General features: G+C 42.9%; 1 protein-coding gene and 1 pseudogene across 1 annotated transcript; both read left to right on the top strand.

The window, feature by feature from the left end:
- The first annotated feature begins 3,184 nt into the window (after nt 1-3,184).
- On the top strand, nt 3,185-8,319 carry LOC130124119 (spindlin-1-like). Its single transcript, XM_056293536.1, has 5 exons — nt 3,185-3,261; nt 3,958-3,999; nt 4,949-5,208; nt 5,863-6,096; nt 6,750-8,319. Exons 2-5 carry the CDS (start codon nt 3,980-3,982, stop codon nt 6,953-6,955), a joined length of 720 nt encoding a protein of 239 aa, XP_056149511.1. The 5' UTR covers nt 3,185-3,261; nt 3,958-3,979; the 3' UTR covers nt 6,956-8,319.
- A 10,858-nt stretch (nt 8,320-19,177) lies between these two features.
- Nucleotides 19,178-26,725, top strand: LOC130124438 (hydroxysteroid 11-beta-dehydrogenase 1-like protein; annotated as a pseudogene).
- The last annotated feature ends 513 nt before the right edge of the window (nt 26,726-27,238 follow it).

Below are 27,238 nucleotides of genomic sequence, written 5' to 3'. Positions count from 1 at the left end.
GATACCACAGGACACCTTCAGGGGTCTTGTAGAGTCCATGCCTCAGTGGGTCGGTGCTGTTTTGGTGGCACACCGAGGACCTACAGCATATTATACAGGTGGTCATAATGTTTTGGTTCATCAGTGTATATCACACTCAAAGAACAACTGTCCACAGTTTGTTATAGAGGATCTTCTCTCCCAAGGCTTGTGTTTGACTCATTATGATAATATCCATACATAATACAGCATGAACTCAGTATTAAACATGATAGGAAGTAAGAGTTTAAAGAACACTTTTTGCATTCAAAAATGAAAACAAGGCACTACCACATGGGTTTGCCACTGGAAATGTTTACATATTGATCTGCATATTGGTAGTTGGCCATTGGTTCAAATTATTCTTAAAAGGAATTTCATAATCATTAAGAAGATCTCATCAGTTGGGTTACAATTTGAGACAATGGCTTTCACTAAAAAAAAAAATTAAAAAAAAAGAGAAAAAGGGCCATCCTGTCATTTACAAAGAAGGGGGAGATGTGATGCAGGCAAAATGAGAATCCTGCTAATTAAAACTACCAAAACCTATCATCAGCATCACACCCTCCTTTTAGCCTCGACAGACTTGTCTAATTGGATGTCTTCCCATTAGACAAGTCTTCCCACACTTACACTCGCACACACACACACACACAGATCTACAAATGGTGAAAGGAAGTCTAGTTCAAACAACTCTTATGTGTGATGCAGCCATGGTACCCCATACACCCACCACCACCCTAGTCCGTGTTACATACCAGTGTTTGTAACAAAAATCAATGGGCGCATGCCTAAACACACACACACACACACACACACACACACACACACACACACACACACACACACACACACACACACACACACACACACACACACACACACACACACACACACACTGCCCTTAGGTTGACTTCTATGAGTCTGCTACCTCATCTCACTACTATACATCACAAACAACATCTATAGCATTTCTCAGTTAGACGTGCCTGTGTGTGTGTGTGTGTGTGTGTGTGTGTGTGTGTGTGTGTGTGTGTGTGTGTGTGTGTGTGTGTGTGTGTGTGTGTGTGTGTGTTCGTGTTCCATTCATTCAATAGTGCAAATGCAGATGGAAAAGTGAGATATCTGGAAAAGTGAGATGGTAGGAGAGGAGTGCTGCTCTATTTTTGGAGTGAGGGAGTTCTAGGAGAGACGGCTGCTGCTGGCTCCTCCCAGACAGTCACTGCAATAGATGAATGCTGCAAAGCTGTGTGTGTGTGTGTGTGCGTGTTCGGGGGGGGGGGGGTCATAGACCAGCATACAACAATCCCTCTCATAATTGTATGCCTAACCATTAAAGCAGAATGATTTAATGCATGCTCAGTAATCCAGGTAAGAAAATCACATAAGCTGAATCAGTTCATCTGGACACAACCTTTGTCGAGAGAGAAACGTTTCACCACGCATCTCAGTGACTCCTCCAAGTAAGGGTGGGGATACCTGCAGTCAGCTGAGACTGAAGAGGTCACTTGGGTGAGTGATGAAGTGTTGTGTAAACGTTGTGTCCAGATGAACTGATTCAACTTTCTAAAACACAATTACACAACTGGCTCAAAACGCATTTCCACAACCCCCCCCTCCCCCCTCCCCTCTATTGGGGCAGAGCAGTAACCTCCATTACTGATGGTTGCTGAATTGCAAAAAAAATGGGATTCGTGTAGGGGATACAGTATATTTCACCTCAAGAGCCCTTTGTCCTGAAAACTGACTGACCTCCGCTGACTGTCCCTTGTAACAGCTTGGGACTGAATGAAACAAAAAGTGAAAAACAAACAACAGCACGCCCTCGTCTCCCACAGGTTTTTTTTGTGATTATGTGGTTGGACTATTGTAATTTAGTGGTGTTGTCATCAGTGGAAGAACCTTACTGACTCCACCACGGACATCCAAGTTCAGCTCAACTGAAGGAAAACAAACGTTGCTGTGTAGTCAACATAATGGAATAATCAATCATACCTAAAAGAAGGGAAACAAAGTAGACAGGCCCTTCAACAAAGCAGACTATCGAAATGCGACATTAGGAATAGTCACCAAAAAATGTCTGAATAAAAGTGAGTTGTGAAGGTTGTACGAAAATCATAGAGTCGTAGCACAGAAGGAGGTTTTCACAAAGGTAAACCTATCAGTCAGATACCCAGCCGTACTGCATCATGCAGTTGGTTCAGTGTTCATTCAGCAACTATAGGGCAGAGATTTTGTGTTGAGTATGACATCTTCTGGTGAAAATCAGCAATTCAGATACAAGGAAAAGCTGACATGAAAGGGTTAAATTACCATTGATTTTTTTCTTCTTTGTTTTTTGTGTGTCCTTGCACATTACATGTGCCATTATTATGCTGTTAAGAAAAGTTTAAAACGTGAATGATCCATGAATTAATATTTGGCCTCAGTTTAATAAATCTAAAGCATTTAAAATTTCCCATAAAATAAGAAAGCATTTTGGCATTTTGGAAGAAACAGCCTCGTCTTTTTCTGCAAGACACTTAAAATCAGCTAAGACTCCATCAGGTGTTATTGTATAACAGGAGGGCATACCTGGCCAGTTTCCCCTACTGGTGATCCCAAGATTCAAATCAAGTTTAAGACTCAGTAGCTTCCTTTTAAGATGCCAACACAAAAAAAAAAAACCAAAAACATTAATATTTTTGTTAATATTGGCACAAATATTGTGCTTTCATTTAAAACTCCAGAATTACTTTTTTTTTTTACAGTCACGTACCTACGGCCCTTTCTGATATATACAGTGGTTTACAGTAACCCTGGCACTGTGATTAGAACATCCCAGAAAACAGATTTTTTTTTTGCAAAAATTTTTGAGAAAAAAAAATGTAGGCAACGTAGGCTAAGGTGGGTAAAGGGAAACGTAGTTTAATGTCATGGTGGTTTGCCGATAACCTCAGCAGTAGAAGGAAGAAAACACGTTTTTTTTTAGACATTTTAAATTTGCGAAAGTAGCGGAACACAAACTACACGGTAAGACGACGCGTTAGGTGTTTATATACAGATACACGCCTCGACAAACCCTCGCAGGCTCCACGAGGTCAAACAAATGTACACCATTTCCCGGCATGCTTTGAGGGCGCCCCGTGTTCTACAAATGCGTGGTACTTGTAGTTCGCGACCAATTGTCGGCTTGTAGTTCTTTCGTCTGCGGTGGAATCCGCTCCGCAAAGAGAAATTGCTAAATGTGAAATCACTGATCAGGTACGGTTAACCCGAATAAACGTTTTCCGCTATGCCTTATTGGATACATAACCGATCCTAAACCGTAAATAAAGCGCTTCTTACGCCCGCGTTAGGTAACTAGCTAACCTTACATGGCGATGGTTTTTCTTTTGTTTAGCTAGCGCTAGGTGTACTGGCATTCTCGCTAAAAAAATAAATAAATACACGTACAACGAATGTACATTATCTGCATATTTATACTACGGTATTACAGAGGTATAACGTTATCCCGCACTCGGGATTCGTGGCGCTATTTCTTCAGCTAGTTTAGATGACGTTATGCGTTGTTTCGGAATTGATGAATTGCTAGCCAACTTCTGCTGTGCAGAAATTGTCTATTAAGCTCCATTTTATAGTGCGGGCCCGCGACGCCGCGCTCCGGACAATGCGCGTGGAACCGTCGAGTCTTTCCAGGCGGTATTGTCGCAATTTCGCAGCTACTTGTTTACATCCGGTAGAGCAACTATGTTGGCTTATTGGCGTTGCTGCGGCTCAGCTGCTCCCGAGCCACAAGGCCGACATACTACGTAGTCAGATTTTATCTGTGTTGCACAAAGTCCTTGATCTGTTAAACTCTAATCGGTTCACTGCAATTTGCAGGAATGCACTGTTAGGCGTGTCAGCCGTTTCTGTCTCAATCAACCAACCGTTTGACTCTTCCTTTGTGTCTTGCAGGATTGCGTGAATTAATGGCAACATGTCAAAGAAGCGTGGCAGGTAGGCTCAAACAATGACATGCAGTTTATCTTGTTTGATCAGAGGGATATTGCAGGCTTAAGAGGTCATCCTTGCACCCGACTCTGCTCTCAATCAACGATCCGTACCCCCACTTTGTCACTGAAACGCCGCCCCAGGGCCAAGTATGATTTATGGGTATACACATTTCTCTTGGAACAAACCACACTGAAATCCTGAAAACTCCGAATAAAGAGGTTGCCACAGTATATTGCAATAATAATAATAAATAAAATCACTTTGGCATAAATGGGTTGTCAAAGGTTTGGCTAGAGATTCTCTCATTGAAAATGACATTTTATCATACTGCAGGTTGTTATGATGAAAATGTACAAAGATTGTGTACTATCTGCACTTTTTCTCTTGTCATACAATAGCTAGAGTGAAATGCAGAAAATGTCTTTAGGCGTTACCATGCTATTAAGGGAAATGGTTTATAGCTGTCAAATTAGATCTTCATGAAAGGAAGTTCACCAAATATGACAGAGATTTTTTAGTCTTGCTGTTTAAAATTGCCTGTAAAGCTCATTTTATTTCTAATTGTATTGTATAGTTTCTGTACTTGTGTGCACTGTAACATTTTTAATGAATGGATCTGGGCTCTTCTGTGACAAGGTTGCAATTTTATTTGGTGATTATTTGGGGCCCTTTTGGCAATCCACATTTGCAATACAATTAGGCTAAAATCTCTTCAATGTCTTAATTCCCCCTAGAATTTAATTCCTAACACTTTCATTGCTTAGATGCTACTTTTGGCATTTCGTATATGCGAAGACCTGTTCCTTAGTGTAAAAAAAGAAAAAATCCTCAAGACCAGATTATCAAAATTATACTTAGTATATCAATTTGCTCCAACTATTTGACCCATAGCTATTCTTTTACTTTCTGCTCACAATGCCTGTTCTTTACTCTATTCTTCATATACTTGCAGGAAGCGTAGCAGCGGGGAGCTGAGTGGGAACTCCACGGTGACCCTCACCCCAGACCCTGACAACCTGCTGGGCCGGAGGATCCAACACACATGGAGAGAGAAGGGTAATCTGACCAAGTGGAAAGGCACTGTTTTGGAGCGCCTTAGCGTCAACAACTCCCTCTACATGGTCAAATATGATGGCTTTGACTGTGTCTACGGTATTGAGTTGTTCAAGGACGAGAGGGTGTCCAACCTGCAGGTGTTGTCAGAAAAAGTCGGTAAGTGTGATAACATCCACCCCCTTATCTACATGCAACATATGTACACTCTTAACAGTATGTATGTATGCTTTATTATGTATGCAACACTTGCATAATAAACTGGGGCGAGTAGGAGCCAGTTCCCAATTTAGATATGGGGTTTTATGGGGGTAATATACTTGCGAGTATAATTAGTTTTATCACGAAGGCCTTTATATCAGGGCTGCGCAAATAGTTAGATACTATTGTATGCTATAAGTTTCAGTCTTCACAATTAATTATAAAATTTTAGCACGCCACAATACTGGCACATTTAATGTTACCCGTGACATCTGTAAATCATAAAATTGTCAAGATGTTGATATAAGTGATTAAAGTCCTGTAAATGAATGGAAATAATTTTAGTTCAAATATTTGCCAATACATATAATTCTTCCAATTTTATTTTACTCAGCAGGTTTTAATATGAAGGTAATTTTGCCAACTTTATTGATTATCAGCACTACAACTAAAATTGTGAAACACTAATACTGGCTGAAGATAACAATGAAAAAGTTATCAGTCCCAAGGGAAACTATCAATAAATTGCAGGAAGTGTAGCAGCAGGGACATATGCTTGACATATGCACATGACATATGCTTATAGCAACTGCGAATTGCTTCTTTTCATAGTAAACAATAAAATAAAGGTGCCCCCTGGAGCAGAGGAACTCGTGGGGAGAGCTGTGGAGCATCTCTTTGAAAAGGAAGATGGGGAGAAAAATGAGTGGAGGGGTATGGTGCTGTCCCGTGCCCCTGTCATGACCCATTGGTATTACATCACCTACGAAAAGGACCCCGTGCTTTACATGTATCAACTGTGGGACGATTACAAGGATGGAGATCTACGAGTGCTTCCTGAGTCAGGTAAAGCAACAGGTGTTAAAAAGTGAATCAGATTTTCTGTCTTTACCAGGATGTAATTTCTGCTCTTCTACCCGATTTGTTTTTGACACGTTCGAGAGAGGAAGAGAACAAAGGGAATTTACTTTGGCTAGCATTTTTTTCTTGGTGAACACTGTGTCAAGTTTTGTTTTTAACCAAGAAGTGGAGAATATGTGAGGTCATTACAGTTTAAGATCAGTGGGGTGGACTGTGTCTTATCATAAAGGGGCAAACACACAAGCTGATCCGAGGCCAAGCATGACAGATATTTAAACTGGGGCAAGGCTGTGTGATATGGGATGAGGTTCATCTTATTCAATAGTAGTCAATCTAGCACAAATTGACCATATTTTGCAAATGTTCAAGTTCATGGTGCTTGAAAAAAGGCTATCGTGTAATACGCCGTAAATAAATGCGTAAATAAATAAATGCTTGCCCTGACTTATTCTCACTTTTTACTGGAACTACCGGTATAGTTCCAGTAGCTACTTATCAGCGTGATTTGATCCGACAGTTACCCACATATCGTTTTTAGACCGCAAATACCACCTCTGGCATTACGATCCTGCCATAACATTCTTCTTATTTCTCTTAACCCCCCCCCCCCAATCTTCCTGTATGTGGCTGTCCTTCAGAGAACAAACACCTCTTGCCTGCAGACAGGAAGCCAGGTGAAGAGACGGAGAGTCTTGTGGGTAAACAGGTGGAGTATATCACAGACAGTGGTCTGAAGAGAACAGGCTTGGTTATCTATCAAGTTCCAGCCAAACCCACCGTATACTACATCAAATACGATGATGACTTCCACATCCACGTCTATGATCTGGTGAAGACCACCTAGTGCTTACTATCTACTACCTTGTACTATTTACTTCCACCTTCTGTTACTGGTTCATCTTTATCTTAACCAATTGTTTCCTGTTTGAGCACCACAGATTTTATCTTATTATTATTATTATTATTATTTTGTTCTCCATCGACTGGAGATATGTGTTTGAGATCAAAATCCCCCGCCCTGCAAAAAATGTTCATCTTAACAACTTTTTTTTTCAGTTTTTAGTCGTACAGCCGTACATTTCTTAAAACAGTACAGTCAAACTGCCAGGATTTTCCCGACTCGCTTAACATTGAATTCCGGTTTTGGTGCAATGAACTGGTGTATTATCTTTCGGTTTCACATATTCACACTCACTCTTGAAAATTCCCTTAACAAGTAAACCTGCACTGGGGACAAATGAAATTCTATCAGTTCATTGACAAAATTGTTTATTTTGATGGAAAATTATTTCAAAATTGAGTATGAGACAAAATAAGCCGCTAAAATGTACATTTTTTGTGTAGTGTCAGAGCAGTGCTGTCTGCTGTTTTTGGGGGATGTTTTATCATTGTCAGTTCTCCAGACCTAATTTTATGCTTCTTGATTTTATGTTCTAGGGCTGGGTGATATGGACAAAATCAAATATCACGATATTTTTAACCAAATATCTCGATAGACATTTTGATGATGTTGTAGAAATGACTTGACGCACTTACGAAATATTTACACAATGACATTTTCGCTAAACGCTCATTAGTAATGTGGACATGATGTCCAAACAGAGACAAATTAAGAGTTAGAACAGCCTAATAAGTTCAGACAATTGCATCTATTGTAATGCAGCCTTTAAAACCAGGAAAAGGCAACACTTGTGTCATATCACGATATACATAAAACCAGATGATATCTCGTCTTATATCACGATATCGATATATTGCCCAGCCTTAAACTGAGCAACTCTATTTGGTCCTGTTTGGTACACAGAGAGCCAAGAAACAGGAGTCAAATTCCATGTATGTGCAAGCCTACGTGGCCAATAAACATGATTCTGATCTGTAAATAAACAAGATAAGGACAAGCCTGTTGAAATAATTGAACAGGGGAACTAGAACTGGTTTCATCTCACTTGTATAGTAGTTTGAGTCCAAAATGTATCCTTTTGATAAATAACTCATCTTGCAAAGAACATGTCTTACCTATACCTCTCTTGCTTATCATTTGGTTCACTTTTATATGCCTAGGCTATTTATTTCATCAGGACTCTTTGGTTGTGCTGGTGTCAATGCAAAAGATAAGAGGAAATTGTGTCTGTTGTGTTTTATGATACATGTTATGAATTTAATTGCTGCTTCATTTGGATAGGGAGTTCATTTGATCAGGGCTTAATTCACCAAAAGTATCATTTAAATTGAAATAGATGGACGTTGACTGGACTTAAACATGTGTGTGTCCCTCAGAGGACGAATGCAGTTTGATCTATTCTCACATGGACAGATAAGTTATATTGTTAAGGGCCAGATGGATGAAGAGTGTGTGTCTGTGTGTGCGTGTGTGTGTGTGTGATTTCTATTCTGTTCATGCAATCTGCAAGAACTTTGTACATGATCATACTATGATATGAAAATGTTAATGTGATGTAATTTCAGTGTCTGTGCACCTAAAGTATTAGTGCAGTGCAATTCTAATTGGTTACAGGTATAGTTTAGGATTTTGGAATTAAGTCTATATTTTGCCAAAACTGAACAATATTTTCAGGCTATGCTCTTCACACCCATTTCATTGTGAACACATGTGTATTGTAAATATAATGTGAAACATTTTTATGGGCCTACAACAATGCTACTTGAAACTTGTTTTCTGTTCCATTTCTTGTTGAATGCCATTCATGTTGGCTTTGTAGATATGGATGTTTTGTTTATTAATGTGAATGCATGCCATTATTATAGTAAAGTAGCAAAATGCATGACTTCAAACTAGGGATCAGTTACATCTCGGCTTTTAAAATAGAAAAATTAGTACCTTTTTATGATTTACAAGTGGGGGGAAAAATGCACCAGTATAAAACAAACAGTTAATATAACGAATAGTCAAAACTGAGCTATTAAAGTTAATAAAAAAAATAGAAATGTGCTAATTGGATTGAACATAATCGCTCAAAGAAACTCAGTGATGTTGTTTTCAATCAGTTTTTTTGGGGAGTTTTTTTTGTGTAATTTATCCCCCTGTTGTGTCCGGCCAATTACGCCACACTTCCGAGCCGTCCCGATCTCTGCTCCACCCCCTCTGCCGATCTGGGGAGGGCTGCCGACTACCACATGCTTCCTCCGATACACGTGGAGTCGTCAGCCGCTTCTTTTCACCTGACAGAGGAGTTTCACCAGGGGGACCTAGCGCGTGGGAGGATCACGTTATTCCCCTCCCAGTTCCCCCTCCCCCCTGAACAGGCGCCCCAACCGACCAGAGGAGGCGCTAGTGCAGCGACCAGGACACATACCCACATCTGGCGTCCCACCCACAGACACGGCCAATTGTGTCTGTAGGGACGGCCGGCCAAGCCGGTGGTAACATGGGGAATCGAACCGCCGATCTCCGTGTTGGTAACGGAATAGACCACCACGCCACCCGGACGCCCGTCAATCTGATTTTGCAGTTATGCCTTGTTGTCCATTTAAACAAAAGGGGTAAAAGTGGACCCCCCCCCACCTTAAAGCTACAATCCTAAAGACTGACATGCAAGCAAATGTCCTTTTCGATAATAATGTCCACCCCTGGCGAGGACGACGGCTAATCCAGAAATATCCAAGTCGTGAACAGATGAGTTGTTGCCCACTGTAATAGTTATCAGGTAGGACTTTCAGGAGGCTGGTTCGAGGCGCAGCATTTTAACATCTTCACCGTTGTACCCAAATTCAGCAGAAGGCAGGTAGCGGCAGCAGCTTGAACAAGCGGAGTTGCTCTGGCTAATGGGGGTACGGTAGACCGAGCTCATACGTCACAACATCAACAGCCAAACCCAGGTCCAGCCCTGTTTTCCTCTTAGTTTGGTGACGGGGAAGGTGCTGACACAATGCCGGGCAACGGATGTCCGAGATATGCAGTGGTCAGACACTAATGTCGCCATAGGTGTTGGCATGGTAACCAAAAATGTTGGACAATGGCGTAAGCTGCTTCCACTTGTTTCTAATGCAAATCCGCTCGTTGAAAGAGTTTTAGTATGGCGGTGTGTCGAAATATAAGACCTTTAAGGAATTTCACGAAATCAAAACGTTCAAGGACGTTGAAACGAACTGAATTCCATTTCTAACAAGGGGAATTATGTCGACCCACTGATATACTATTTAAATGACTAAAAGAACATATGTTCCCCGCAATTTGTTTGACTTGCTTAAATATGGTGACCCTAAGGACCTATATAATCTTAATAGCCAGTTGCTGAAGATAGTTAAATTGTGCTATCACCCCATAAACTATAATTCACAATCCGAAGATAAGGCGTACAGCATGTCCTTCGGTTATTTCCACCTCTCTTGTTTTGGAAACTATTGCTGATATGAAAAGCATCGATAAGCTGCCATAAAGGCGAAATGAGATATGGGAATGTACTGCAGGTCATACGCTTCAAATAAAACTAGAGGGCGTTGCGTTTCTTATGCAAGTTGCCCCAACTGGGACCCCTGCTGCTCATTATACACATTCCGAATACAGGGCTTGGAAGATGAAAGGTGAACATTAAACGCTCCTCATTTTCCAAACCTGTCGAGGGCGTTTAACCTTTTCTACGATTCATCGCCAGAACAACAATTATAATCCTACCTTCACCCACCCACGACCACCACAGTAGTTTCCAACTACTTAAAAAGTAAATTAGCTCCAATATATTTCACATGGCTTTTTAGGAGGCAAATGTGGACCGACATTTTCTTGCCTCTAAATAGTGCAGATAATTGCATCCTTCCGGGACGGTCATATCAAAAATGTCCTATTTTTTGATACCGTAAACCCGATTTTGTTTCATGCATGTGCCACGTTGTTATTGTCGGCTCGCGCAATCGCAAGGTAAACGTGGTGAAAGTTTGGGTAAAATTGAGGTTACAGCAAGTCGGGTTTCCAGTACGGATCGGGTAGTGACAAGTACCAACTCGCCGCGTCCGCCTCCGCAACGCTCCCAAAATAGGGCGCGGCGTCAAAATGAATCTGACGTCATCACGTTCGATCTGACGTCATTACATTTAAGCGCGCCGAAATCTGAGAAATTTCAAATGTGGAACCGAGTTGAAATGGTTGCTCTTTATTAGTGAGCAAATAAGTGTCGAACAACTAACGCGGCGAGAGAGAAAAAGAAAGACGAGAGTTTTATTGCAGAGAGGTCACTTGATAAAACAGGACATATAGTTGCACAAAATGTATACTGTCCCCGCCCCTTGTCTGGGTAACTTATTTGCATGGTAACTTTTGCCCAGCTGCTCCTATAAATGTGTAGGTTGAGCAGTTTATTTACCCGTTTCCACCGACACGGAGAGGAAATCGCACAAGGCTGAACAACAGATTTTAAACGAGACATTTGGTTCATTTAAACTCTCATTTTTGTATCTGTCAGTCTGAGATTGTGGAAGCTTGACGTCATGAAAATATCCTGGAGTTCAAAGTTGACGATGCTTGCGGTGGGCTTTATGGCCGTCTTGTGGACAGATACCTTTGATCCAGGTTAGAAAGTTACAATTTTCTCTTTCTGGCGGCATTCATAATTGTTCCATATAATTAATTATTAATAGAATTAAGCTACCTACACAAACCGAAGGCCGCGCAAAACTGCTTGGTACAATTAAGAGGGGCTTCACCCATCATTATCAAATACTAGCACTAGTTTACCACTAGTTACATGGTTGCTAAAAAGAACCAAAGTACTCCAAATGTTTTTACATTGGCACAAAACGTATACTGTTCTGGCTTACTGCATTTTGTGACGTGGCAATGTTATGTAAATCACCTTTTTTTCTCTTCTTTTTTTGGAGATTGGAGATTTTTTTGGAGAACTCAGTAATTTCTCGTTTCTCTCAAAATAGGAATTGTTAAAAAAAAGTGCTGAAAAAAAGAATCAATATTAATATGGGCTAATGAATCAAATCAACTAACAAGGTCAAAGAAGTTTGAATCAGTTCATCAGTTAAACTTGTGCGTGATTCAAACTTCTTTGATTTTCTTACCTGGATTATTGAGCAGGCATCAAGACATAAGGTATAGCTTTACTTAACATTAGCTTCCAATATATTCTTCATTGGGTCATTATTGGATTCCTAATCAGGCGTTAATAGGCCAGGGATAATTCCAAGCCTAAATATGAACCGAAACGGGGTCTTCAGCTGCCTTTTCATTTCAGCTAGTTAAGAAGCAGTGATTAATAGTCACATACATTTTTTTTGTATTTAAAAAGCTAAACAGGGATACATTCTCATTCGTTATTCATTAGTTTTATGCACATAGTCGTCATTAGTTGTGTCATACAGAGCGAGTGTATGGAATACTATAGCGTGGTTACACTGCCTTTCCATACCTGACTTATATTGTGTTATATGGAAAGACAGTTGACCTTTTTTTTTTGCAATGAGGAAATAAGACTATTCATACCTCTTTTCCCTAAGTGTACTGAATGTAAATTAATGAGATCACATTTTTTAAACGCCTGGGTGGATTATCAGTGATAAAATGTATAGATTGCATCATTTCATTGTTCAAAAAACGGTCCACGGGTCCACCTGTCAGATAGGCCATCACGGTTGCTTACATGTGTTATTCATTAACTTTACTATCGGTAGTCAATTTATTTTACACTTCTTTGCTGTCGGTGGCATGCTGCTGTTGTAAATTATACAGAACCCACGAAATACTTCTGAAAGTAGTATCTCAAACCCCAGTGTTGCCTTCAGGAAAACTGGGACATTTGCCAGTAGAGTTGATGTGTCCTGCCGTTGCAATTAACGACTCCTACAGGACAAGAAGGTGTGTAGTAGATCCACACCCTCCTCAACCACCATTTGGTCTGTACGATAGGAGGGTCTAAGAAGAACAGGGATTGGACATGCCACAATGATAATGCTGGACAATAATCAAAGGGATTTGTATGTGATATCGCGATATTTACTTACAGGTGCAGAAATACCATGTTTAGCAACGCAACAGTCTGGCAAGGAACTAGTGGAGATGGACAGGTATATATGCTCAGGGACTAACGAGGGAATGAGCTGGGGAGGAGGGAATGAGCTGGTGAGGGGGGAATGAGCTGGGGAGGAGGGGAGGAGGGAATGAGCTGTGGGGGAAATGGGCGGGGAAAACCAGGTGAAAGGGATGAGCCGGCATGTGGGAGCGGCAGTATCTGCATTGACAGGAGAATTAGTAGGAGGATTAGTAGAAGAATTAGTAGCAGAAAGAGAATTAGTAACCACGAAAACCAATTAATTGACTGAATGAATCAAGTATGAATACAGGGATATCAGGAAGGAGGCAGGACATCCAGACGCAATACCACTGAAAGAGGGTAAACGGGGTCACGTGGTGCGGCGAAGCTAGGTAGACGCCAGCCCTGGGGCTGAGCTCTCTAGACAAATTCATCTCAAAAACCTTTATAAACACCCAAACCCACTTTTAATTCGGTCGGACAGCTGCAGGGCGCCCTCGAGAGCCAGGAACAAACAACTAAAGTCAGCTAGTGAGCAAATTCCGACATCTGCAGAGAGAATTTACCGGAACTGGCGAGCAAGAAGCTCGTATAATGGTAGAGGCTGGTTCCCGTCGATGCAGAGAACGGTTAACTGAGCATGCGCAAGTACTCGTCGCCTCAGTTGTTTGGGTAGGGTAAGATTAGGGTTAGGGTTAAAGTTAGCTAATCAGACGCAGAGTAGGGGTAGGGGTAGGTCCTCCTAGAATCCTAGCGCCTGGATGCTACGCGGGGCGTGTGGAGGCGCGGTAAAGGCATTTCGCGCATGCTCAGTTGACCGTTCTCTACTCCGTTCTCTGCATCGATGGGAACTAGCCTCTACCCTCGTATAATGGCGGCGGAGGAACACTTGAGCGGAGGAGACTCACTTATTCCTCAGGAGGGTATTCAGGCCCTCCGGTAAACTCGACTCTAAAACCGCAGAAATTAATCAGCCTATCTCTGGACTGAAAACTATGCTGGTAGCCGAGGCGGAGGACCGGTTGGTGGCGCTGGACTCTTGCTGTTGTGGAGTTAAAAAACAACGAGACAGGAGACGTGAGAGTAGACGTAGTCGAGGTAGTTTAGTAGCTCCAACTTAGCATGTCATACATTCGACAACGACACTGAACTCTGAACCGGAAGCGGAAGTGCATTATCTGAACCCTCGCCTCTTCCCTTAAAGGTACACCGTCCTCTTAGGTGAATGTCTCTCGTTATATAGATGTGGGTCACCACACTGTCAAGTTAAGTAAGGAAAATGTATTTTTAACGGAGAAAGTTGACCAACTGGAAAACTACAGCCGACGCAACAATATCTTCTTCCAGCTTTCCCCGCCGTTTTTCAGGGGTCACCACAGCAGATTTCACAGTTTCCATCAGGACCCTGTGAGGGCGCAGCACCAATGCCGGCCCTTGTTAATGCGGGTCTCGACCGATACGGTATGGTCTTGTCAATCCGCATACTGATTTGGCAGAATTTTACGTCGGATGCCCTTCCTTGTGTAACCAGGTTAAAATTAATGTTTTTATTTTATTTTGTTTGAGTATGAAATATCACCAAATCCTGACTGTGTGCTGTTATTTGTGTTTACTACATTTTATTTTATGTCATTATTTACTTTTATGTATGTTTTCCAACGACCGTCATATACGTGTACTGTCGCTTTAAGAGAGAGGTCGTGTGGGTACACGGAAGAGGGAACGCGGGAGAGGCCATTTTTTTGTTTTGTGGGAGGAGTCTCAAGCAGCAATCGAGCCGAGCCACACGTGTTTCTTACCGTGGGACAGTTTTGCTGGTTGAGGAGAACGTAACCTTGAGTATCCCTGTAAGAAGATACTGCAAGCTGTGGGATAAAATACTTGTTTATCCTTTCTTAAATCGGAGTCCCGTGGACGGTTTCTACTTCTAACGCACACGAGTGGAGTCCGGGCAGTGGTTGAACTTCGACCCCCACGTCCGTAAGAAACACCGCTCCCGCTGGAAGACTGGACGGTTGTCGAAGGGTTTGAAACCAAAATAAATGGCAAGGTGGGCCAAATAGAGTCCTGTGTGTCCCCGCTCCTTCCTTGATCATGATGATGATGATGATGATGAGAGACTGAGGGCCCCCCACAACACCTGGGGCCCCACCCAACTAGAACACAACGCAGAGCTAATGATGAGAGTGACGGGCATGCAGCAGGCTGACCAGCACAGAGCAGCATAGGACTGCCCCCGTTACACTTGCACAACTAATAATATACGTGTTGTTAATCTTCAGGAACGGAAAGGCTGCGAGGGAAACGAACCTGTGAACTTTTTTTTTTTTTTTTTTTTGCTAGCTGGATCCCAGCCCCCCTGGGACAAGAGGATTTCACTGAGCCCCTGGTAGTGGAGCAGGCACATCGTGCTTAAAACTGTCTTCACGCTTGTTATATTAGAGACGTTCTAGATCGGCGTTTCTCAAACCTCTCCTGGAGGACCACTTGTCCTGCATGTTTTAGATCTCTCCCTGCTCCAACACAGCTGATTCAAATGATCAACTCGTTATGAGCTCCCGAAGCTGCCTAATAACAAAACTGATCATTTAAATCAGCTGTGTTGGAGCAGGGAGAGATCTAAAACATGCAGGACAAGTGGTCCTCCAGGAGAGGTTTGAGAAACGATGTTATGTAAGTAACGACAGCATTCTCAGTTTACATATGATAGGTTGGTTTCAGCTGGATATTATACATCGAGCTGACATTCTGGTTAAAGAACTTCCAGTACGCAATGTCCCCACATTTGAGTGTGTTGCCTTCACACTAGCTGGGTCAGCACAACTTCAGGTGATCCTTGTTTACCGCCCCCCCCAAAGCCTCCAGCCTCCACTACCTTCATGTCTGAGCCTCTGTCTGCTCTATGTCTCCTTCTACACTCCTGTTATGTGAGTTCAATATCCATGTAGACTCCAGTGGCTGCACGTTTGCCGCTGAAAATTACTGGACTGCTTTGCACTGGAACGACCGGGATTTCACTCCTATATAAAACGACCACGAGCGGTCAAAATGACCGCCGGGTTTTAAACTCTATATTCTGTCAGATGTGCTGGGATAGGCTCCAGCATCCCCGCGACCCTGACAGCAGGATAAGCGGTTTGGATAATGGATGTAGTGCATGTTAGTATGTCTGTTAGGAAACGACTGACACCTAAATTAAAATTTTAACAACTGTAATACTATTTTTAAACAATTTAATCTTCAGAGAGACATTGTCGAAATTGGAAAAAAAATGAAAATATTACCTGAACAACAAAATGGAAAACGCATATTGTTAATCTAACAAATATAATAAGGCATGTAAAACGTGAAATGTAAAAGAACTGAAAATAACCATTGAAACAGTCCCAAACAACGACCGGAACTTAAAAACTACTAGACCGACCATGGGCAGTCAAAGTGACCGCCAACGGGTTTTAAACTCTATATTCTGTCAAGATAAATACCCAATTGAGATATTAATGCATTGCATATGTTAGTATGTCTGTTAAGAAGTGACTGACACCAAAATTAACATTTCAACAACTTTAATACTGTTTTTGAAAGAATTTAAAATCGCTACTGTCCAACGCCTGTAAATACTGCAACACCTCGGTGGTAGTCATGGTGAGTCTGTAACGGCGGCTGTACCCAAACATGTTGGAAATATTCAAAAATCAAGTTTAGACTATTACTCTGCACTGGAGAACGCTAATGTGTTTCTAGGACAGAGCAATGAGCTTCGCGAAGGAAATGACGCGAACAACACACGTCATAAATGGACATGACGTGCAACCGCGGCGAACCGTCAGGGCCTTCTAGGCCTTCGGTGAAGGCCCAAGACTCCGCAGAAAAAGGAAAACACTTTCATAAATATAATACCGTCTTCTAATCAATTTGTTGATTTGTACTACACATACGAATTCGGGAGGCTCTGCTTGCAGTCTCTCGGCCAAAAAAAAAAAATCATCCAATCAGCTTTTTCTCTCTCGTAACCATGTGAGAAGACTCCTCCTGCCAGCGCCTTCGGCATCTCGAGTGAAGGTCTCTGCTATCGAAATAGTTAGGCGTTAATACGGGATTGATAGATTACTCAACCAGTCAGATTTTTATGTGTAGCAGATGGGCGTATTCTTTTATACTTACACAGAGTCATAGGACCGTCGCTGCATACAGCCACGTGACCGATTGTTCAGCCAATCAGCAGCAGCGCCTAGGTCGCGGTAGTTGGTGGCTAATGTTAGTGAGCGTTTGTGTTTTTGATTTAGTTAGCTAAGCTAGCTAGCCGTGAATGAGAATAATGTCTCAAGGAGAACTCGTGAATGATTTGGTGGCAGATTTGTTAGTCACATCATTTTCAAGATGATCGTTTGGGGAAAAGCAAAGGATTGTGGAGATGGGCAGACCAACCCTATAGTTAGCAGCTCTGACCAAACCGGGGAAGATGTATGTGCGGCATTTCCAGGCAAGCGCCTACGGAAGGTACCCGTGGCTCACTGGATCCGAGCAAAGCGGAAAACTACTGCTGGGCGGGCTTGCTTTTCCCGTCAGAGAAGGGGTCATGGAACTACACAGGCTTCCTAAATCTGGCTTGTCTTATTTAAAAGCCAAAGGAGTGCTCTACGACCGTTTGGTCTAGAAAGAAAGGAGAATGGATTTTGTCTTCAAATAGACAACACTTGTGAGTCAAATGTATTTTTTGTACAGCGATTTGATCTACTTAATGTTTGATGGTTTTTATGCCCAGCGGCCCGGCTGGGATGTGTTTGTTGAGTTTCTTGATAGCGTATTCATATGCCCAGCGGGATTACTTCCAGTAAGGCTGTACGCTACACCATGTCGCCACACGATGTCGCTGTTGTGAAAGTGAAAAGTGTCAAATAACGATGATGGTGATGATAAACACTTTTGCGACTAAAACATTGTAGCGTGGCAATATGATGGCTGTCTTTGGGTAATTATGAGGAGGTGAAGTCTCACCAAAGGCCCAGGTCGGAAATGCACAGTCCGCTACTGGTGCACAATGATGCGCAAATTACGCGCCGTCATGGTCGTTTTGGGTAGATCTTATAACTTTTTTATTTTTTGTGCAATTGATCTAAAACTGATTTTAATGCAAATATATGCAATTTTATGAGCATTCAGGGAGCGACAGGTCTGCATCTTTTCCCCCCACAAAATCATTAAACTTTGAAAATCCAAAACTGCCAAATTGACGGCCTTGGTCGTTCTGTGTCTTACATCTCCACACAGTATGTTCAAGGTCCCACCCATGTCAAAGGTCACACTCTGGATCTGGTGTGCTTTACTGGTACAACTCCCCTCCATTTGAAGTGCCTGGACCTTGCCGTATCCGACCACCATGCCATCCACTTTGCTGTTCCTGTCCCCTTACCCAGGCAGCACATAAAACGTACCATGACGTTCAAGAATATCAAGACAGTGAGTGCACCAGCCCTGACCAACATGATAGTGTCCAATCTAGCCTCAGATTCCCCTGACACTACGATGGATGGCCTGGTAGCCCGCTACAACACAGCCTTATCCCTCAGCCTTGACTCTCTTGCCCTCCTCAAAACCCGGTCTGTCTCCTTCTCCCACTCTGCCCCCTGGGTCACCACCGAACTCCACATCATGAAGGCCACTGGTTATCAACTGGAGAGGCTCTATAAAAGGTCTGGCCTCACTGTACACCTCGAGGCCTTTAAAGATCATGTGAAGACCTATCAAGAAGCTCTCTCCCAGGCCAAAATGCATTACTTCTCCACTATCATTGGCAACCAGTAAAATCACCCCAGAATGCTTTTTTCCACCATCAACTGACTACTTTGCCCTCTTGATGCCTCCCGCTCTTCAGGTGCCCCTGACCTCTGCTCTAAGTTTCTGGACTTCTTCCATGCCAAAGTGGATTCTATCCACCAGCAGCTTCTAGTACCTGCCCCCCCCCCCGCATGCCCCTCAGTTGCAGGATGTTGCTCCCCCCACTGTGTGCCTACCCAAATACTGTCTCCTCTTTCTCCCCTGTGGATGCTCCTCAAGTTGCTAAGTTGGTCACTATGGCCAAGGCTTCCACCTCTTCCCTGGACCCCATGCCCACCATCCTGGTCAAGGCACCTTTACCTAACCTGTGCCCCATAATTGTGGACATTATCAACTCCTCTTTAGAATCTGGCACGGTACCCTCCAGCTTCAAAATGGCCGCAGTCACCCCTGTCCTCAAAAAGCCAGGCCTGGACCCAGATGTCCTCACTAACTACCGGTCGATCTCCAACCTTCCGTTTCTCAGTAAAATCCTGGAAAGAGCAGTTGCTGCGCAACTCCATCAGCACATGTCCAAGTTCCAACCATGAGCTCTATGAACCCTTCCAATCTTGGTTCAGAGCACACCACGGCATGGAGACTGCCCCTATCAAAATCACCAATGACCTACTCACTGCTGCTGATTCCGGCCACATCAGTATTCTCATCCTCCTGGACCTCTCTGCTGTCTGTCAGCAAATCTGCTTTCTTTTACCTCAAAAACATCTCCAGACTCCGGCCACTACTCTGACTCCATGGCAGAAACCCTCATCCATGCCTTCATCACCTCCCATCTGGATTATTTCAATGGAGTCCAGTTTGGGGTACCTAGCAAAGCCCTAGACAGGCTTTTGTACATGCAGAATTCAGCTGCCAGGGTCCTCACCTGCAGCAAGTCCTGGCAACAAATCACTCCCACCCTTGTCTACCTTCACTGGCTCCCGGTCAAATCCAGCATTTCCTATAAAATCCTCTTGCCCCCCAATACCTATCAGACCTCCTCAACCCCTATATTCCATCCCGGAATCTTTGGTCCACAGACATGGTCTTGCTTTCCATCCCCCACACCAGCCAGCAGACTTTTGGGGATAGAGCATTTAGTGTGGCAGCTCCCACCCTCTAGAACTCTATTCCAGCAGAGATCTGCAACGCTGCTTCTTTGGACACTTAAAAAAAAAAACTCCTGAAAACTCACCTGCTGAGCAAGGCCTATGCTCTATAGTCGCTTCTATCATCCACAGCAATCTTTGCTATTTTTATTTTCTGATCTTGGAATTTTTTCATTTTATTTTTTTTGTTATCTAGTGTAAAGCGTCCTTGGGTTCCTTGAAAGGTGCTATACAAAACTAAGTTGTTGTTGTTGTTAAGCTGACTAGTTTGCGTAGTAACAATTTTTGTAATGGGTGTTTTCAGTATCTGTAGTAATTTCCTGTTTCACTTGAAATTGGATATAACTCGCTGGAAGGACTACATGTCCAATCTAGCCTGGGAACGTCTTGGGGGTCCCCCAGGAGGAGCTCGAGGCCGTTGCTCTGGAGAGGGACATCTGGAGTGCCTTACTTAGCTTGCTGCCACCGTGACCCGACCCCGGAGAAGCGGCTGATGATGAGATGAGAGACTTAAAATTGGTTAATTTTGTATGTTGATTTATCTTTTCAGACAGAGGCCAGGGCTGGACAAGATGTTTACGAATCAGCCAGACATGTCATGCTTAATAAGTGCAAAGTGCACATCCCAGTTTAGTAGGGTGGATGGTGTCGAATGTTCGGGAGTAGGCACTGGATGAAGAGGTGGAGGGAGGGTCTGCGTGTTTTTTCTTTTTGTTTTTTGTTTTGTTACTATTGTCTGCGTTTTTTTTTTTGCTATTCTGCTACAGGAGACACATTTTCACTCGCACAGGTACTTCATAAAAAGGTACTAACTTTGATAGCTGTATATGCTTATTGTTGATGAATTTAAGATGTATTAGGCAGCTCAAATGCGATTTATTTCATCCTTTTTTTTGTTGAGGGTGACAGTGTCCCCTTTTTGGATACAAATTGGATTGCACTCCCTGAACGAAAAGGTATCCAGTGATTTTATTTATAAGTGGAACTCCAGAATTATATCCAACAGGACACACAATCCTATTTTAAAGCATTTGATTCAAATATGGTGTGAGACTCATGGAAGTCTTGGACTGAAAATGGGACTGTCACCAAAAACACCTCAGAAAAAATGAACTCATACCCATGACTAAACAACAAGATTCTGAAGACTTTGCTTCATAAAGGGATCCAGCATTTGGAAGACTGCTACGAAAAAGGACTTCTCATTTCCTTTGAACAATTGAAGAGGAAATTGTCCAATAAGACATGCATCTGCTGTCTTCAGTTAAGATCTTTTCTTAGAACCAACCTGGGCCCTGGAATGACTTTACCTGTACTTACTGATGTGGAGAAACTGCTACATGAGGGAAATGTATATAAATTTATTTCTAAAATGTACTCCTTGCTACTGAATGAGGACCCAAAGCCAGGTCTGCACAAATCTAGAGCAAGATGGGAATCACATCTGAACATAGCAATTGATGAACAACTCTGGTCAGATTTATGTCATGGCGGTTTGCCAGCTACCATTAATGCCCGATACAGACTGTTTCACTATAATTTCCTCCATCAACTGTACCTCACCCCACAGAAACTACATAAATCCAAACCTGAATTCTCAGAAATGTGCTTCAGATGTAGTATAGAGGTCGGCTCCTTCCTGCACTGTACCTGGCTTTGTACAAAAGTGAGGCCCTTTTCGTATGACTTCTGTGATACCTTGACCAAGATCATAGGAGTTACCTCCCCATTAGCTCCTGAGCTTTGCTTACTGGGGAATTTAGCAAGTGTCAGTAGATCCTCAACCAATTCCCAAATTAAATTTATGGAAATCGCTTTACGTGTGGCCAGGAAATGCATAACTGACATGGAAATCTGATTCCCCTGTCCTCACTGATAGATGGTCTTCAGAAATGAACAGTTGTATTCCTTGTGAAAAGATCACATACAGTTTTTGAGAATAAACAAGAGGATAAAGAGGATAAACAATAATATTGAATTGTTGCCCTGCCCTGCATGTTGGGAGCAAGAAGGGGAGGAAACCTCCCCTTCAAAAGAAAACTTTTTATAATGACCTACTTGAACATTTGCAATTATTTTAGGCCAAGTGCACACTGCCATGATATTTATGACCATCAGCGTCATTAGGCCTGGGCATCAGGCTACAGCCCCAAATGTTTTATGAATAGCCCCGGATCTCCAAAAAAAAAAAAAAAATCAACAAAAATAAAAATAATAGAAAAATAGCCCCAGATCTTTTCATCCATCATTCCGATCATGCATTTAAGCCCTCAAAAATAATATATCTTTGATCAAAAAGTACGCTTTGGATCCTCTGTGTGCCATTCAAGCAGCAGGTCTACTTCACACTACTTGGCATGTGTGCATTTGTGTGAGCATGAGAGAGAGGGAAAGAGAGAGAGGGCACGCACTGGTTACAGGGCTTGTCATTGTTGGCATCTGGTGGTAGCTAGTTAGCTAATTCACTGGGGGCAAGACTTGAAAGCTGTGGATATAGAGAGGCTTTTTCAAAAAGAAAAAAGATGAAGGCAATGAGGCGCAGGCGAGGCTAGAGGAGGTGGAAGAAGAGTTATCTCCTGTTGCTGAAGCAGCAGATGAGTCATGATGTGAGCGTGCCACAACCTCATCTACAAGCTCAGGTTGGTGAAGAAGAGGGCTCTTTAGCTAGCTAGCTAGTCTAGCTCAGTGGTTCTCAAATGTTTTTCTCACAAGGCACACCATTTATGAAAACAAGTATTTCCAAGGCACACCTTTACAATAATTATAGCTATATATAATTCATCAGAAGACTAATTCCAAGGCACACCAGTGTGCGTGGTAGCCTGCACTCACCGTGATATTAATGTGGAACATAGGCGAAACATAGAAAGAAAATGGGATGACCTTATGCTGCCTTTGTATAATCCAATTGATAAGTCTTCAAGCCATAATTCGTTTCTCCTGAAGCATATGTATAAAGCATATGCATCTCTGCAAGTGATTTGGTGATAGAAACATGTATGCCACTCAGATGGGTAGCTAGCTAGCTACAGGCTACCATAGTTCACTTGCAATAGCAAGCAGTAATGTCATTGTCAACACGTAGCCCCAATGCTTCCATTGCCAGGTTGCTTATCACTTATGATTATTACAACTGTAACATTATTTACAAAGTCAGTTATGCCATAAACAAAGCATTGACAACAAACAATCTAGCATATGACTGCCTCATCAATGTCAAGGCTTTTTTTTCTTAGGGTTTTACTCCTGCTGAGTTGAAAGAAAACTCAGATTGCACTCATTTTGTTTATTTTGATTTCATGTTGTGAAAGCCAGCATACGCACCTGACCAGAAACCTTCGGTAGAGCACATGTCTCACATCTTATATTCATTTTACTCTGAATTAACTTAAAAAAGGTGGGTGAAAATCTAAAGATTTCTGGGCTGGGCTAAGCCCCCAATGTTTCGAGATCCTAACAACGCCTCTGTTTATGACTAATATCAATGAAGCAGTCGACTTCAACCCTCCTCTGACTGATAAAATGGTCTCTGTCCTGTTATATAGTATTTCTGACCACACAAAACCACATCCTGACTGGTGACTATCTCTCCCTCCTCCATGCAGACTCTCTCTGTGGTGCCAGGGTGCTGGTGACGGGTGCCAGTACAGGCATCGGGGAACAGTTGGCATACCAGTATGCCAGACTGGGTGCTCAGATTGTAATAACAGCTAGGAGGGAGTCTGCCTTACAGGAGGTATGTGCTCTTGAGATCTTTCCGGAGCAATTTATCATCTTCTGCACACTTCCTCTCATGCATCCATATACCTTTTCAGTCGTTCACAATCTTCTAATTCATTATTCACACTCAATAAAGCCATCCCCTGAGACACCTTCTAAAAGTCTGTTATTCAGACATTTTGCTCACATTGTGGCAGCTGTGATCCTTTAAGTCTGTACTGTCTGGTAAGGGTATCTAATTGTATGTGATTCTGTCTTTTTCCTGTAGGTGGCAAGGAAATGTTTGATGCTTGGGGCCCAGAAAGCTTTTTATGTGACTGGGGACATGTCCAATCCTTCTGACCCGGAGAGAGTGCTCAGACTAGCTGTTGACCATCTTGGTAGGTTTAGGATCTTCCTTGCCAAACCAGACTTCATTCTCATGGGGGAGCAGCTGGCTTGAAGCCACATCACAAGTGGCTTTGTATTCTAAATGCAAGGCTCTGCTCAGCATTAAGCAAGCTACATTTTCACCCGACCACCAAACGAGCTTGCTTTTTGTACTATATGAAAAGCGCACAGAGACTAAGTCCTCTGTGCAGCACACTATTAATCCTGCAGCAGCAGAGCTTGCTCCTTCGAAGATCTGGCCCATTAAAAACTATCTTTACATAAATATATATGAATTTTGAAGCACATTGATATGATATAGAAAAGCAAGTTGCTAACAAATCACTGTCACATATAAGCACCATTCACATATTAGCTGAAAGAATAAAACAGCCGAATCTCTTAAGCTTGTAATGACCACAGATGTTATTTCAGGCATTTCACTAAAACCTCGCTCATTTTCCCCGCGGAGAGGAAGCCAAATATAGCCTGAAGTGGAGCCAACATCGCTATTAGCCTGCGAAAAAGAAAAAAAAAAGTCTATAAAACATAAAGTGATGGAAAATAATATTTTTTTTCCTCCCCTTTTTCTCCCCAATTGTGCTTGGTCAATTGCCCCACTCTTCCGAGCCGTCCCGGTCGCTGCTCCACCCCCTCTGCCGATCCGAGGAGGGCTGTAGACTACCACATGCCTCCTCCGATACACGTGGAGTCGCCAGCCGCTTCTTTTCACCTGACCATGAGGAGTTTCGCCAGGTGGACGTAACGCATGGGAGAATCACGCTATTCCCCCCCAGTTCCCCCTCCCCCCTGAGCAGGCGCCCCGACCGACCGGAGGAGGCGCTAATGCAGCGACCAGGACACACACCCACATCCGGCTTCCCACCCACAGACACAGCCAATTGTGTCTGTAGGGATGCCTGACCAAGCCGGAGCTAACATGGGGATTCGAACTGGTGAGCCCCATGTTGGTAGGCAAAGGAATAGACCACCACGCTACCAGAACGCCCCAGGAAAATAATCTTTTTAAAAATTAATAAAAAAATAAAGCTCAGATGAGCACTGACGATGATGTATTCGGGAACACCTCGTGCACTGGGTGCCTGTAAAACAAACACTCTTGATGCTTACATGACACACAACGTACCACCGTGGGTCTGAGACCGGCAATGACGTGTTTCTAATTAAAACGTTCTTTCCTTTTCTCTGAAAGAGGATTTAAGACACATTATGCATAATCCTAATTAGGGGGAGGCCAACTGCAGCAGGATTGTTGATTTTGCTTTCTAATTTCCCTCATAACATTTTGAGATAAAGGGGCCTGTTCTTTCAAGGGGAAATGAAATGTAAGATGTGTTTTAGTTTGCTGTCAATCTGACTAGGTGACAGCAGCGTATTACACTATTCTTTATGTTGCACGTTTCTTTCATGGAGGTTAGATAAGGTAAATCCTTATGTATGTGCATTTTGTTTGTTGTCATGAGGTGGGCTTGACGTTCTCGTTCTAAATCACATTGGAAGCACCCAGTTCGCCATGTGGGACCGAGACGGCGCTCACGTCAAATCACTCATGCAGGTATCTGGGGAACGGTGGGGGAAAAAGAAATGTTAAGCTGAATTTTTAAATTCTCAACATATGAAGATTTTTCCAACAGTGCTGTTTTAATCCGGACGACAGCTGCACTTGCTTTCAGCTGTTTTGAATTCAAATTTATTGAAATTTCATCTTATTACTGAGGGCAGCTTGGTGAGGGGGTGTGATTTTTTTTTTTTTGCTTTTCCTCTCGCTACTCAGGTTAACTTTCACAGCTATGTGACCATGGCGTCGACCGCGTTGCCGATACTGGAGCAAAGCGCGGGATCTATTATAGTTGTGTCATCTCTACTGGGTGAGTCTGCCACGAACAGACAACTTAACCATCATAAATATGTTTTCTCACATGCGTTTTGCTGATGTTGCTCAGAGCTCATGAAGGCCCAGCATTGCTGCAGCCTGCTCGAAAACAGACCAAATACTGGCAGTGCAATGTGTAACAGGAATAAAAGAAGAGCTTGTGTAAGTTAAGATTCCCTGGTTTTTGTTTTTTTTTGGCTTTTGGTCCCCAGGTAAAATGACCACTCCTTTCATGGGCCCGTACACTGCCACTAAGTTTGCACTGAACGGTTTCTTTGGCACCATGCAACACGAGCTGGCCATGCAGCACAGCAACGTGTCGGTCACCATTAGCATCTTGGGGCTCATCGACACAGAGTCTGCCATGGAGAAAGTCAGGTCGGTGCACAGGCACTTGATTTAAGAAGTGGGAGTTTGGCCTTTGTGGTTGCTTCCATCAGTTAAAACAGCAGCTATTGTTAGTGTGTGAATTACACTTCAGCTCACTCTGTGTCCGTCTCCCCTCTTGCTCAGAGGACGCACCTCCATGACAGCCTACCCAGCCAGTGAGGCGGCATTCCACCTCGTCAAGGCAGGCGCCACGCACCAGAAGGAGTCCTTCTACCCCACGTACACCTACTTTGCCTGTGTATTCAGAGACTGGTTCCCTTTTTTCAGGGACCTCATCATACAAAGGTCCTTCACATACTGAGAGCGAGTACTTAAGTACTTAACCAAGGAGCTGCTGTCTATTGACTAGGACAGCAAATGAAGAAGCCCCTAGAGCCTGCAGCGGGATTTGGACGCGTCTTTCCGATGGATGAGACGTTTCAAGTGTGCCCAGCCATCCTTCCAAGCATGCAAAGGGGGTTTTTGCATCGTAAACTCAAATGTCATTAGTGGTCAGCAATCAGATCTAGCATGAAAAGAAAATAGACAGTGTATGCCCATCAAGTGTAAAAGGACTACGCTTGGTGTATACATACACTGGGACGTTTTTGGGGGGGGGATACACATTCAGAGATGTCAGCTGGTGCCAGACCGTTATTTATAAGTGAGAAGTAAAATCTTAAAATTAATTCTGAATTATGCAGGATGCCGATGCATGGAGGCTAAACTAGGGGTGAAAACCTGGAGTAATTTCGATCTCTGTACGGTGGCTTCAGATGTACCCTCTCTCCCACGACTCTTCCTTAACATCTGTTTATGTAGGGGGGGTTGCATTGTTGTGTCATTACAGATTCATG

The sequence above is a fragment of the Lampris incognitus genome, chromosome 14, assembly GCF_029633865.1.
Source record: "Lampris incognitus isolate fLamInc1 chromosome 14, fLamInc1.hap2, whole genome shotgun sequence".
Lineage (NCBI taxonomy): Eukaryota > Metazoa > Chordata > Actinopteri > Lampriformes > Lampridae > Lampris > Lampris incognitus.
The sequence above is the reverse complement of the archived record's forward strand: the minus strand, read 5'-3'. Positions and strand labels throughout refer to the sequence as shown.